This window comes from Pseudophryne corroboree (genome assembly GCF_028390025.1).
Source record: "Pseudophryne corroboree isolate aPseCor3 chromosome 3 unlocalized genomic scaffold, aPseCor3.hap2 SUPER_3_unloc_35, whole genome shotgun sequence".
Taxonomy (NCBI): Eukaryota; Metazoa; Chordata; class Amphibia; order Anura; family Myobatrachidae; genus Pseudophryne; species Pseudophryne corroboree.
The window spans coordinates 881,932-897,980 of NW_026967525.1; the positions used below are offsets into that span (position 1 = coordinate 881,932).

At 44.5% G+C, this 16,049-nt stretch overlaps 2 protein-coding genes across 2 annotated transcripts in view; one reads left to right on the forward strand and one right to left on the reverse strand.

Moving 5' to 3' along the window:
• LOC134984095 (zinc finger protein 850-like) overlaps positions 1-16,049 on the forward strand; it is a 228,955-nt gene that overhangs the window by 120,342 nt on the left and 92,564 nt on the right. The window lies entirely within an intron of this gene.
• LOC134984092 (gastrula zinc finger protein XlCGF48.2-like) overlaps positions 1-16,049 on the reverse strand; it is a 58,474-nt gene that overhangs the window by 12,278 nt on the left and 30,147 nt on the right. Inside the window, exons 2-6 of the mRNA XM_063949724.1 lie at positions 12,216-12,342; positions 11,540-11,731; positions 9,102-9,180; positions 8,888-8,985; positions 7,675-8,497 (exon numbers count right to left, since the gene is read on the reverse strand). Of these exons, the coding sequence (XP_063805794.1) occupies positions 7,675-8,497; positions 8,888-8,985; positions 9,102-9,180; positions 11,540-11,731; positions 12,216-12,293 (1,270 nt within the window). The 5' untranslated portion in view covers positions 12,294-12,342. The remainder of the gene's footprint in view (positions 1-7,674; positions 8,498-8,887; positions 8,986-9,101; positions 9,181-11,539; positions 11,732-12,215; positions 12,343-16,049) is intronic.

Sequence of the window (16,049 nt, forward strand, 5' to 3'; positions counted from 1 at the left end):
TATGCCACGGACCTCATTCAGAAACTTTTACCGAAGGCTTCTGCCGCTGACTTTCTTACTGATAGGCTACATACACTTCCAAAGTCCAAACAGGCCCCTATCCAAGCACCAAGGGACACTCTGCTCAGGGTCCACTTTTTTCATATTAAAGAACACATTCTACAGGCTGATTTGTCTTCCTCATCCACGGCTGAGTATCTGGATAATCTGCAGATATTTCCGTATCTTTCTCCTGCGACGCTGGCCAAAAGACATCTGTTCAACCCAAATGCTACAGCTTTATGCAAAGTAAATGTGTAATACAAATGGGGCTTTCCTACTAAGCTTATTGTGATGCGAAATGGTGCCTTCACAGTGATACCTTCACCCGAGGATGGCTCTGCTATTCTGAGAAAGTGGGACATTCCTGTTGTCCTCCATGACACTTAACCTAAACCCATCCCGCAGGAGTGGTCTTCTGTTTCAAATTAATATGGTAAAGGAGTAAGACTGTTAGAGACACTCAGAGCTTGTTTCCTACTGTAACATGTGCCAACTGGGACTAAGTTACTGGGCATGGATCTATTTTTTGCCCAGATTTATTTGCTCTTGTTATGAGTTTAAAACATATCTTTTTTTTTTGGTGTGCTATTTAATTGCTATATGGTCTGACATTCTTTCCACTGTTATGTATACCTTTATAGAATGCTTAGGTGTTCAGGCAAAGCATGACTGATTCGTCTAGCATCCTGTTACCCTTATAACTATGTTGGTAGCACCTAAATTGGATATCAGGATATGTTCTTTGCTTTTACCACCTTTGGTTACATTGAGAATAAGACTAGTACTATGTTATAAAAGGAAAATTACCAAGGTAATAGGTTCGGCGCTTGTTAAGGTGACGAGATTTGCACCGAGTTACGCCAACCTATATGTTGGTCAGCTTGAAGAGGACCTAATTTGGGGAGGCGGGCTCGGCGAGCGTCTCGTCCTCTATGGGCGGTACATCGATGACCTATTTTTTATTTGGGATGGGGATTATGACACGTTCACAGATTTAGTTAAGTCTTTCAACACCAACACATTTAATTTAACTTTCACTTCTAACTTCGGCACTTCCAAGATCAACTTCTTGGATATCACTCTAGAAGTAATTGATAATCACATATATACTTCTAATTATGTAAAAGATGTAAGCCATAACTCATATTTAAATTATAGGAGTGCGCATTACCCATCCTGGAAAAATAATATTCCCAAAGGACAATTACTAAGAGTCAAAAGGAATTGTTCCTCGACGCAATCATTTAAAACACAGGCTATGAAACTAATGGAATCTTTTTCAGATAGAGATTACCCACAGCAAAGCTATCTCTGAAGTAGAGAAAATAGAAAGAGATACTCTTCTTCGTCCAAAAAAAAAAAAAACTCTGTCAGGCAAAAGAGAACTAGCCTTCATATCTAAGTTTAATAGTAAATAAAATAACATTAAAAATATAATAAAAACAAAATTATCATATGCTCCAAAATGATCCCATTTTGGGTAGTATTCTTCCTACACAACCGGAATTTATTTTTAGAAAAAAACAAATCTTTGAAAACTGTATTAAACTCTTTAGTTGACTAGGAGCTGATACAGATGAAAAATCTGGAAAAGGCTGGCTAACCACAAAACCCAATGGATTTTATAAATGTGGGGCCAGCAGGTGTATGACGTGTTTACATGCACGTAGCAAAACCAAAATGGTGAATATAATATCAAAGGAAAAATACATAAACATCTCCGGCTTCATTAATTGCAACACAACATGGGTTGTATACCTATTGGAATGTGGATGCAATCTAAAATATGTGGGTAGAACAACTAGAGCTTTGAAATCCAGATTTATGGAACATCGCAGAAATATTACTAATGGGGTAACAAAACATAGTGTATCAAGAGATTTCTTGTACCATCACAAGAAGGACCCTAGTTCCCTAAGACTCGTTGGATTAGAACATATAACACAAACCAACCGGGGGGGCGATAGATTCACTAGATTATGTTGACAAGAGATCTTCTGGACATTTCAATTAAATTCTCTATATCCAAGTGGCCTCAACGAGGCATTAGAATTAAATGTAGTATTATAGCAACCTAAGATAATGGTCCGAAGCGTAACAATTGTGGGATGGCAGATATTTGATAGCACATTCCAATTGTTAGAGATATATATGTATATATATATATTTATTTTCCTTGTTAAACTTATAATTATGGCATCCAACCTCAAGATGTCAGTAGTGAGCAAAATAGAAAAGATTGAATTAAAACATCTTTATTAAGCTCCTCAGTTATATACATATATAGATATATTGTTTTAAACTAATATCTGACTGTTATAAGAAATGAGAAGATATAAGGGTTTACTACATGTATTGAAAAATCTATACTGTCTTAATATAAGAATGTTTACACTGTTTGAATATCAGAATGTTTATTGGTTAAATATAGTCATGTGATCCAGACACATACTGGCAAAATATATACCTATTAGAAATCTTAATGTCTTAAAAGATATATATTTTCTGATAATCAAATATCTATATAGAACCAGCAGTAGGAAATACTTAAGTATAATCAAAGATGCTGGTAAAACGATACTTCAAAGGGATGTAGATTCATGTATTGAACTAAGGGCAATGATGTGTTATGGAGGGTCCGATCACGTGACCGCTCTTAGCATCAGACTAAGGGAATGACATTCTTCCGGCGACGCGCGCCAGTCACGGGGCTAGATCACATGATCGGACGCACGTGATCGGGCCACCGGACGGAGATGGACACACGCATGGGGACGCAGGCTGACCATAGGGCTGGCTGTATTTACAAACAGTCAGTCACATGGTCAGTAAATTTACCATAGGCAGCTAATGATTGGATATATATGCGTTCCAAATACAGGAAATGATCCTGGTGGTCATGTGATTGGATTCACAGACAGGAAATTCTGATTTCTTTTGTTTTTATTATATATCGTAATGAATATGCACTAAAAGCACTTATATATATATATATATATATATATATATGCATTTGTCTCCTATACTTACTAACATTTTAAACTGGATATGGTTTTGTTTTTGAGTTATTTGATTATGTTGAAATTATCCTCAGCTGCTAACAATGGGCAATCAGCACAGCCTTTAAAACGGGCACCTTTACAGCAGGCACACATACCTTGATAAAGCGGTTGATACAGTGAAACGCGTTGGTTAAGAGAAGTTGGGCACTACAGACTCCACCACCTTATACTTGGAACAAGACTAGAAGTCCTTTATACAAGCCAAAACGGGGATTCGGCAGACATCCACTAAAAATACAGGAGACCAAACTTTAAATAGGACTGGGTTGTTGCTCGGAACAAAGCAAAGGTCTGTCCTCAAGATTTCTGTGAACTTTTATCTGCCAGCATTGGAAATTGCTCCCAGGACTGTGGCATAAGTTCCTTGGAGTATACACAAACCAACTCTGCCCAACTTCTTGTATGGTAATATACCAAACTAATTGCTGTGTTTGCCCTATCTTTTAATTTATTTTTATATATACTTGATGTACATCTATGAATTGATTTTTAAATTAATTGTTGCAACAAATTCTATATAATAAAACCTAATTGTTTTTTCCATATCCAGTTTATAAGCGTTGTATATATTGCTTTTTCTTAGTACTATGTTATGCTATATTTTATTTCTTTCTACAACTGTTACTATAACGCTATATTTTGCACTCTTGTATGGCTAGTTCGGGTAGTCAGTGGGCCACCTTTTTCCACCTTTCTGTCACGGTACACTAGTGATGGAATCTCTAGCTCCTTTATGGACGCTATTTCTGTTTGTCTTCCATTTTGTGTTCCTATTTTATTTTTTCTGTTGTTATTTGATAGTTTTGAAGTATGCACGCACCCTACAGACTCTATTGGACTTTCCACAGATGATCCTAGAGGTTTCATACCATGATCTGGAATCTCTCTATTATGGTGAAGTTTTTAAGTCTTAATGTAAAGGGTCTTAATTCTCAATATAAGAGACGTCTTGCACTAAAATATTTTGCTTACCAGAAGGCAGAGGTGGTGGCCATTCAGGAATCACATGTTCCACTGCACTCTCCCCCTCAGTTTACCAATAACTACCCAACATGCTATATCTCCTGTAGTGTAGCCATCCTTTCTAGTAGATCCTGCCCCTTTCACCTGGAAAATAAGTGGGTGGATTGCAATGGTAGATCTTTGATTCTAGTTGGGAAGATTCGTAATAAATATGTCCCCCTCACTTCTCTCTATGCCCCTCATGCCAGACAGCCCCGATTTCATAAATATTTTTTTTCAAAAGCTACAAGAGTTAAAAAGGTGCTTGTGAGGGGGAGGGGGGGAGCCGCAAGGGGATGCTATGGGCCAGTTTCTCAAGGGAAATTCTCTTTCTGATAAACCTGATGGCAGCACAGGCTGATGATGTCTCTACTTTCTGAACCCCATTACATATTTCCTTGCTATGCTGGAATGTGGGAGGCCTTAATTCCCCAATAAAACACAAAAAGGTACTTACACATAATCGTAGGCTATGTTCTCAGGTAATCTTCCTGCAGGAAAGTCCCTGGGTGGTGGGGGATGGCTCCACTCTTCAGGCTTCTTGTATCGGGGAATGCATATCGGCGTCTTACCACTCGAAGTCACGTGGGGTGGCTGCGCTTTTCCATAAAGATTTGCGGTATACCATATTAGACTATGTGTGATCCTAATGGTCGTTATATGGTGGTGGATGTGGAGCTGGGAGGCACCCGATACACTTTGGTTAATGTGTATGCACACAATGTTAGTCAAGGCACGTTTTTCCATGACTTAAATCAAAGGCTGGCTAGCTGTATTATATATTCATTGATTATTGGAGGTGATTTCAATACGGTTGATGACCCAACAATTGATAAATCCCCACCTGCTGCTAGGATTACGTCACAATGTTGGGGTTGTATACAGGAAGTAAAAGACACACACCACTTAGGGGACCCCTGGCGTCTATTGAATATGGCGGATAGAACGTTTACACATCATGCTACAGCACACAACTCTCTAACGCGTATCCATTACTGTTTGATAGATACTTCACTCCTGACCCAGGTTACATCAACAGACATAGGAGATATTATAATATCTGATCATGCCTCCATTAATTTATCCCTCTATTTACAAAATGCTCATCCTCGGGACCGCTTTTGCTGATTTCCAGATTACTTGGCTCAGTCGGAAGATTTTAAGCGCTTCTTGATATATACTTGTAATAACTTCTTGGATGACAACATTGAGCACTGGGAAGACTGGGTGCTTTTCTGGGAATCGTCAAAGGCGGTGATGTGGGGCCACATCATAGGTTATGTAGCAAAATGATAAAAGGATAATGCTAGCAAATATCACACATTACAGGAAGCTGTAACACAGTTCTCCTGATTATGTCACCTGCCCTTCTGACTCAACTTTAGGTTCATATCTACAAACACAAAAAATTGCTAGAGTCCTTTTTGACCTCACAGGCAACTCAACGCTTGGATTACACAAAACATTATTTTTATCATTGGGGTAATAAAACTGGAAAACTGCTATCCATGATGTCAAAACCCTGGAAAAAACGCACATTTATTTCCTCAATTAAGAATCAGGCATCTGGTAGAGTCCTCCTTAAGACATCAGAGATACTTTCACAGTTTACTCAGTTTTATGCTGAACTATATGCCGCAAGACCCTTTCATACTGATTTACATTCAACACTTTTGAATGAAGCAAATCTCCCCACACTCAGGCTCAGAAAGATCTTTTGTTGGCAGACATAACGGAAGGAGAGCTAGAGATGGTGATTAATAACCTATTACCGCACAAATCTCCTGGCCCGGATGGGTACACTGGGATATATTTCAAACTCCTCCAAAATTAGATTACCCCAACTCTCCTTGAACTTTATGGTAAACTTTTTCCAAACATTCCCTCATTTTCTCACGCATTTACAACTCTATTACCCAAACCAGGCAAGGACACTGCCTCGGTGGAGGCATATAGACCCATCTCCTTATTAAATACTGAATTTAAAATATTTGCAAAAGTCATGGCCAATAGGCTTCAGAGCATACTCCCTGAGCTAGTAACTCATCACCAGGTATGCTTTGTCCTAAGTCGTCACTCGGTAAAGGCAATACGAACCGCTCTTGTCGCTTCTAATTCCTCGAATCCTAACTGTAAACTGCTAAGCTTAGATACTCATAAAGCTTTTGACACCATAGTTTGGCCTCATCTGTTTCGGTTCCTTGAGAAGCGTGAATTCGCCCCTTATACAAATGCTTCATTATCTTTACTCCTCGCCTACTCCCTCTTTAATTGTTAATGGATTACAAGGCCCTTCAATAAGCATGCAGAGAGGTAGACGTCAAGGCTGCCCCCTCTCACCTTTATTATTCAGTTTGGAAATAGACGCGCTCTTTCAAATCCTGCAAACTTCACCTTCATTCCAGGGAATTCAAATTGGTACTGCAGATGTGCGTCTCTCGGCTTTTGCAGACGATGTTCTATCATATATATCTAACCCCCAGCACTCTCCACCCTCAATCTTGAATATTTTGAAAGACTTTGGACAAAAGCAATCTCTTCCATCGCGGCGGAGCTTGAGGGTGGGGCCATCTCCTGTTATCTTACTTGGGTCTGATCACACCCCTCTGATAGGGTCCTGGCCGCCTTTTCCCGCTACTCCTCCTTTACCACCTTGGAGATTGCAGGATTATATATTAATGGATGCTGAAGGTAAACGCTCCTGAAGATACTTCCATAACGAACCATTGGTGTGACCTTAAAGCCATGGATCAGTAGCCAGAGAAGGCCGTCATCCAAGTGCCAGTGGACAGGTAATCAGCAGGGAAGGTGCAGGATTATGAATGCAGGTTCCCATAGACAAGCTCAATAAATGTTTTATATACCTAAGGCAACGGTAGCAAGACTCAGATGCTGCCAACTCAGTAACAGGAGCCGCTCATTGGCCAATTCCCTGAGGTCGGATGTTACAGGAGCATGTGTATACATGACAGGGGCTGCGCCAGATATTTCCTAAGCATTGTGTCACGTGGAATGAGTAACCCCGAGCCTGTGCCCCAGAAGCAGCCACACCATGCCACAAATAACACATCCATTTCGTACATAATATAGCATGTAATACCATAGGCAGAGGTACTGCTAGCACACAGTATGACTGCTGGTAACACACAGTGACATGATGTGAGGGGGAGAGCAGGAGTATAATAGGGGCTGATGGCTCCTGATGTATGAGATACAACAGAGAGTGTGGAGAGGAGACTGGTCAGATCTCTGGGCTGGTAACACACAGTGACATGATGTGAGGGGGAGAGCAGGTGTATAATAGGGGCTGATGGCTCCTGATGTATGAGATACACCAGAGAGTGTGGGGAGGAGACTGGTTAGATCTCTGGGCTGGTAACACACAGTGACCTGATGTGAGGGGGAGAGCAGGAGTATAATAGGGGCTGATAGTTCCTGAGTTCCCCACAAAGGAGATACATTTCCCTCATTAGTTGTACTGACCGAGGAGGGTGTAGGATAAGAGATTGCTGTAGTTACTGGGAAAGGAGAATATGTGACTTATCTGTAAAAAGTGATTATTACTCACCTGTGCTGATGTCTGTAGGGATCTCCTCCTCCTTACACTGCTGATCACCCCTTACATACGTCTCTTCTTCTCCCTCTGTATCTTCTGCCTTCATATCAGCCACATACGTCTCTTCTTCTCCCTCTATATCTTCTGCCTTCATATCAGTCACATACGTCTCTTCTTCTCCCTCTATAGCTTCTGCCTTCATATCAGTCAAATACGTCTCTTCTCCCTCTATACCTTCTGCCTTCATATCAGTCACATACGTCTCTTCTTCTCCCTCTATATCTTCTGCCTTCATATCAGTCACATACGTCTCTTCTTCTCCCTCTATATCTTCTGCCTTCATATCAGTCACATACGTCTCTTCTTCTCCCTCTGTATCTTCTGCCTTCATATCAGTCACATACGTCTCTTCTTCTCCCTCTATATCTTCTGCCTTCATATCAGTCACATACGTCTCTTCTTCTCCCTCTATATCTTCTGCCTTCATGTCAGTCACATACGTCTCTTCTCCCTCTATATCTTCTGCCTTTATATCAGTCACATACGTCTCTTCTTCTCCCTCTATAGCTTCTGCCTTCATATCAGTCACATACGTCTCTTCTTCTCCCTCTATATCTTCTGCCTTCATATCAGTCACATACGTCTCTTCTTCTCCCTCTATATCTTCTGCCTTCACATCAGTCACATACGTCTCTTCTCCCTCTATATCTTCTGCCTTTATATCAGTCACATACGTCTCTTCTTCTCCCTCTATAGCTTCTGCCTTCATATCAGTCACATACGTCTCTTCTTCTCTGTCTATATCATTTATTTTTCTATCAGTCAGCTGTTCACCCTAAATAGATCAGAGAATATAAAGTGTAATGCCTGATGTTATTACTGGAGAGGAAACAGTATAATATCAGTGTATGAGACACACAGCTGCTCTGCACATCATATAACTTTGCATTTGGACAAACCATGCTGCACTACAAGGGGGCACATACATTTATTGTCATTGCATGCAGGGTAAATACTGGCTGCTTTGACACGAAGCCCAACAAGTACTGGGCAGTTTTATTATGATAGATTAATTTAGATTTGAGATTGGATACGCTCCTCCCAAATCTGCCCCCTGCACTGCAGCACGGTGTCACCTACTTGCTCTTATTTGCTTCTGTCCCACCTCAGTATCAGCCCAGTGACAGTCACTTTGGTATATTGGGAGACCCTAAATCCCACCTACCTGATCCTCCTGTGGGGTCCTGTGATTCTCCTCTGTACAATCCTGGGAATACAGAGGACGGGGACATCTCTCTGGGGTATCTCTGTTACTGGGCCCATCTGTAGGAGACACACAGTGACTGAGTACAGTGTATATATGTGATTATCAGGTGATGTGTATATAGGGGCCTCCATACCTGCTCTCCCCTGTACAATACATGACAGTCTCCTCTTACCCAGTGATGTGAGGGGCCAGTGATTCTCCATCATCACGTCCTTGTACAGACCCCTGTGTTCCTCTATATACTCCTCCTCCTGCATGGAGACATAGACAGTGACATCCTAACACCTTATAGGAACCTGACACACACAATGATACAGTCATCACCCAGACACATCCCCTGGTGTTACTGTATAATGTTCCATTCCCAGCAGTCACCTCTCCAGTCCTCACCCAGACACATCCCCTGGTGTTACTATATAATGCTCCATTCCCAGCAGTCACCTCTCCAGTCATCACCCAGACATATCCCCTGGTGTTACTGTATAATGTCCCATTCCCAGCAGTCACCTCTCCAGTCATCACCCAGACACATTCCCTGGTGTTACTGTATAATGTCCCATTCCCAGCAGTCACCTCTCCAGTCATCACCCAGACACATCCCCTGGTGTTACTGTATAATGTTCCATTCCCAGCAGTCACCTCTCCAGTCCTCACCCAGACACATCCCCTGGTGTTACTATATAATGCTCCATTCCCAGCAGTCACCTCTCCAATCATCACCCAGACATATCCCCTGGTGTTACTGTATAATGTCCCATTCCCAGCAGTCACCTCTCCAGTCATCACCCAGACACATTCCCTGGTGTTACTGTATAATGTCCCATTCCCAGCAGTCACCTCTCCAGTCATCACCCAGACACATCCCCTCATGTTACTGTATAATGCCCCATTCCCAGCAGTCACCTCTCCAGTCATCACCCAGACACATCCCCTGGTGTTACTGTATAATGCCCCATTCCCAGCAGTCACCTCTCCAGTCATCACCCAGACACATTCCCTGGTGTTACTGTATAATGTCCCATTCCCAGCAGTCACCTCTCCAGTCATCACCCAGACACATCCCCTCATGTTACTGTATAATGCCCCATTCCCAGCAGTCACCTCTCCAGTCATCACCCAGACACATCCCCTGGTGTTACTGTATAATGCCCCATTCCCAGCAGTCACCTCTCCAGTCATCACCCAGACACATCCCCTGGTGTTACTGTATAATGTCCCATTCCCAGCAGTCACCTCTCCAGTCATCACCCAGACACATCCCCTGGTGTTACTGTATAATGTCCCATTCCCAGCAGTCACCTCTCCAGTCATCACCCAGACACATTCCCTGGTGTTACTGTATAATGTCCCATTCCCAGCAGTCACCTCTCCAGTCATCACCCAGACACATCCCCTGGTGTTACTGTATAATGTCCCATTCCCAGCAGTCACCTCTCCAGTCATCACCCAGACACATCCCCTGGTGTTACTGTATAATGTCCCATTCCCAGCAGTCACCTCTCCAGTCATCACCCAGACACGTCCCCTGGTGTTACTGTATACTGTCCCATTCCCAGCAGTCACCTCTCCAGTCATCACCCAGACACATCCCCTCATGTTACTGTATAATGTCCCATTCCCAGCAGTCACCTCTCCAGTCATCACCCAGACACATCCCCTCATGTTACTGTATAATGTCCCATTCCCAGCAGTCACCTCTCCAGTCATCACCCAGACACGTCCCCTGGTGTTACTGTATAATGGCCCTCATTCCGAGTCGTTCGCTCGTTCTTTTTCTTCGCATCGCAGTGAAAATCCGCTTAGTACGCATGCGCAATGTTCGCACTGCGACTGCGCCAAGTAATTTTGCTATGAAGAAAGGATTTTTACTCACGGCTTTTTCTTCGCTCCGGCGATCGTAGTGTGATTGACAGGAAATGGGTGTTACTGGGCGGAAACATGGCGTTTTATGGGCGTGTGGATGGAAACGCTACCGTTTCCGGAAAAAACGCAGGAGTGGCCGGAGAAACGGGGGAGTGTCTGAGCGAACGCTGGGTGTGTTTATGACGTCAAACCAGGAACGACAAGCACTGAACTGATGGCACAGGCAGAGTAAGTGTGGAGCTACTCTAAAACTGCTAAGTAGTTTGTGATCGCAATATTGCGAATACTTCGGTCGCAAATTTAAGAAGCTAAGATACACTCCCAGTAGGCGTAGGCTTAGCGTGTGTAACTCTGCTAAAATCGCCTTGCGACCGATCAACTCGGAATGAGGGCCCATGTCATATTCCCAGCAGTCACCTCTCCAGTCATCACCCAGACACATCCCCTTGTGTTACTGTAGAATGCCCTATTCCCAGCAGTCACCTCTCTGGTCATCACCCAGACACATCCCCTGGTGTTACTGTATAATGTCCCATTCCCAGCAGTTACCTCTCCAGTCATCACCCAGACACGTCACCTGGTGTTACTGTATAATGTCCCATTCCCAGCAGTCACCTCTCCAGTCATCACCCAGACACATTCCCTGGTGTTACTGTATAATGCCCCATTCCCAGCAGTCACCTCTCCAGTCATCACCCAGACACATCCCCTGGTGTTACTGTATAATGTCCCATTTCCAGCAATCACCTCTCCAGTCAGCAGCTGAATGATCTTGTTGGTGAGTTTCAGGATCTTCTGGTCATTGTGTCTCTCATGTATCAGTGAGTGAGGTGGAGGCACCGTGATGGGGCTCTGGGTCCTCCTCAGTCCTCCTGACACACAGAGATGGCTGATGGGTGTCTCACACTCATTGGATGTCTTCTTCACTACTGTGTAACCCTGTGGATTGTAAAGTACACTATCATTGTATACATTTCACAATCCCCTCAACTCCCAAGTCACGTCCCTGTTTTATTACTATAGATATAAGTGATGTCACTATGACACTCCCAGATCCCCTCACTTCCAGTCATGTCCCTGTGTTATTACTATAGATATAAGTGATGTCACTATGACACTCCCAGATCCCCTCACCTCCCCAGTCATGTCCCTGTATTACTATAGATATAAGTGATGTCACTGTGATGCTCCCAGACCCCCTCACCTCCCCAGTCATGTCCCTGTATTATTACTATAGATATAAGTGATGATAACGTGACACTCCCAGATCCCCTCACCTCCCCAGTCATGTCCCTGTATTATTACTATAGATATAAGTGATGATAATGTGACACTCCCAGATCCCCTCACCTCCCCAGTCATGTCCCTATATTATTACTATAGATACAAGTGATGTCACTGTGACACTCCAAGATCCCCTCACCTCCCCAGTCAGCAGGTAGATGATTTCCAGAGTGAGATTTATTATCAAATCAGTCTTGTGATTCTTGTCCTTTTCCATTCTGAGTGCTCCTTGTAATAACACCTCTCGCTCCTCACAGCTGGATTGTCTAGGGATAAATATAATACACATCACATAGAACACATGTAACGGTCATATATGTAACACAGAGTGACCATTAAGTCTTCCATCCTCCCTAAGCTGTAGAGCCCTGGTGTCTATCTGAGCATTCTCTTGTTACAAAGCGAGTACCTAAACCCTCTCACCCTACCCAGCGCTGCTGATTCACTGTCTTGCACGTAACAGCTGACCAGTCACGTCAGGATATTCCTGTAGCTGCAGTCCAGAACAACAAGGGTGCCACCATCTTGCCAAAGGTCAGCTGAGCGCTCCCAGCCATCCACAGCGTCCCTCTGCTGCACATGACTCACACGTCCAATCCAATGCTAGAGCTCCCAACCTAAACTGCTCATTGTCACCTGTACGTTGCCAGTACAATAAGTCTCGAAGGACTCCTGGTCCCCTGTGTCAGAAGCAGATCCCGGCTAATGAGCTCCGACCTCTCCATTCATTTACCTGAGTGCTCTCATTCCTGTGGGCTCAGCCTGCATCAGTACTCATCATTCTGCTGCTAGAGTTACCACCTGCTCCTGCTGTAATCAGCGCTTCTATCCGCACCAGTGTGCTGTCTGCCTCCTCCAGCACGCAGCCTCCTAACCCTGCACCACCTGAGTACTGAGCCACTACTGACCGTCCTCGTTATTCTGCTGCTACCCAGATACACATGTAATAGTGTGATCACAGGCTGATCCATCCAGTACTCACTGTAGCACTCATTGTACTAGGATTACTCTCTCTCCTACTGTACATTCCAAATTGGCCTAACTTAATGAGGAGAAGGACCATTCAACCTCCTTGTTGTGTTTCTAGTAATAGCCAGTCCTGCCCTGCGGCCCCAGCTCAGGGTAAATGACAAACTTAGACCCAGCCTCAGAATGCTCAGCGTCATACATAGCGGCACTGTGTAATGTTACACCAATGCTCCTCTCCTGTTCTCACAACTTATATTTCTCTTACGTCCTAGAGGATTCTGGGGTCCACATTAGTACCATGGGGTATAGACTGGTCCACTAGAAGCCACTGAGATTAAGAGTGTGGGCTGGCTCCTCCCTCTATGACCCTCCTAACAGACTCAGTTTAGAAAATGTGCCCGGGGGAGCCGGTCACAGCTAGGGGAGCTCTCCAGAGCTTCATTAGTAAAGTTATTTTTTAGAGTTTATTATTTTACAGGAAGGCTGCTGGCAACAGCCTCCCTGCTTTGTGGGACTAAGGGAGGGGGGGTAGTATCCACCCTGCGGGGTCTGAGCCACTGTCTCCGCTGACAGGACACTGAGCTCCTGAGGGGATCGAACATTCCCCGCCACAGGAGATCGCTCACCCTGGCAGCATGCCACCATCCCCTTACAGAGCCAGAAGATCAGTGGTGAGTTAGTCATCGACTGCCCTTGCAAGCGGGGAGCCGGTGAGAAGAGGCGGCAACAAGGTATGTAGCGCAGTACTAACTGCACTCCGGGGCTCAGCAGTACATATTGCGGCGCTGTGAGGGGCACCCTGAGTCAGCGCCTACACCCTACACTGACCTCCAAGCCTGTCAGGGTCCCAGGATCACTGCCAGCATAATTCCTGAGGCCAGTATAATCTCCAGAAGAGCGGAAAAACAGCGCCATTAAGGGGGCAGAGCTTCTACTCAGAGCGTACCCGCAGCGTTCAGCTCCATTTTCCTGCCTACAGAAGCGCTGTCAGTGAGAGCTGTCCCATTACATCCACTCCAGCTATCTATTACGGTACCAGGGGGTTGTAGAAAGGGGGGGGGGGGGGGGGGGGGCTGTGTATAGACTGTGTAACCTATCAAGGTGCACAGTCAGAGCTGGTTTGGGGTCTCCCTATACCTTGGAAGTAGTGTGTGTGGGTTGGCTCCAATCTCTGTGTCTCTCTTGCGGTTGAAAGTATGTCCTCCACAGTGTGTGTGTGTGCGTGTGTGTGTGTGTAGTGTCTGTGGTCTCGATTAAGCTATGTCCAGGGACTCTGTGTCATATGCTGCAGAGGTTATGTCCTCTCAGGATGATCCCAGTCCTCAGGGTTCCCCACGGTATGTTCCCACAAACGTGCTCTTGCACAGATTATGCAAGATGACACGGATACCGATTCTGACACGGCAGATGGTGATGGGGATGTGTTGCGGAGGCGGCATCTCTTGCAAAAGGGGTGCAGTTGATGATAGAGGCCATTAGAGATGTGTTGAATATTGCGGATATAACACCTGAGCAGGTTGAGGTTTACTTCACTGACAATAAGAAAGCCTCGCTAACCTTCCCTGCATCCTAGGAATGAAATGCTTTATTTGAGAAAGCATGGGAAAACCCAGAGAAAAAATTCCAAATCCCTAGAAGGGTTCTGGTGGCTTTGCCCTTCCTTGAAGATAGGAAAAAATGGGAAAACCCGCCCATAGTTGACACGTCTGTATCCAGACTCTCAAAAAAGGTGGTTTTACCTGTTCCAGGATCTACCGCCTTAAAGAGCTGGCTGATCACAAAATTGATACTACACTCAAATCCATGTACACGGCTTCAGGGGCGATACTACGTCCCACGATTGCCAGTGCATGGAATTCCAAAGCTACAGTAAAGTGGTCAGGCACGTTACGTGAGGATTTAGATACAATGGATAAAAAGGATGTTGAATTGTTTTTGTGTAACATTCAGGATTCTGCAGGATTTATTGTGCAATCCATGAATGACCTGGGTTCAATGGCTGCAGGAATTTCTTCCATGTCTGTCTCAGCTCGTAGGGAACTTTGGCTGCGCCAGTGGTCTGCCGGTGCGGAATCCAGGAGACGTGTGGAGACCCTACCCTATACAGGTCAGACTCTCTTTGGGGAAGCCATGGATTCAAGATTTCCACGGCTACAGCGGGAAAGTCTAATTTTCTTCCCTCAGCAGCACCTCCTACAAAGAAACCCTTTTCTTCACTTGCATCACAGTCCTTTCAGACTGCCAAGCCAAAAAAGGCCAAACACCTTCTTTAGGGGAGGTCGGCCAACATCCAAGAAACCTACTGCGGCGGGTTCCCAGGAACAGAAACCTGCTTCAGATACCCCAAAGTCCTCAGCATGACGGTGGACCGCGTGGCCTGGAAGTGGGGCCGAGACTCAGGCATTTCAGTCACATCTGGGTGTCGTCCGGCCTGGATACCTGGGTGCAGGATACTGTGTCCCAGGGGTACAGGCTGGAATTTCAATATCTCCATCCTCACAGATTCTTAAAATCAGGCTCACTTCATATGCAAAACAAAGGTTACTATTCAAACCTTTTCATGGTACCGAAACCGGATGGTTCGGTCAGACATTCTGAATTTAAAATCGCTAAACCCCTTCCTGAGGGAGTTCAAGTTCAAAATGGAGTCTCTAAGGGTGGTGATATCAGGTTTGGAAGAGGGTATCCCTGGATATCAAGGATGCGTACATCCACATTCCGATTTGGCCGCCACATCAAGCTTATCTCCGATTTGCACTATTGGACTGTCATTTCCAAATCCAGTCCCTGCCATTCGGCCTTTCCACAGCACCGAGGGTATTCACCAAAGTGATGGCAGAGATGATGGTTCTCCTCCGCAGACAGGGGGTGAACATAATTCCATATCTGGACAATCTGCTGATAAATGCATCGTCCAAGGAGAAGCTGTTACAGTCCATTGTTCTCACGACTCAACTACTCAGAGAACACGGTTGGATCCTGAAATTTCCAAAAATCACATTTG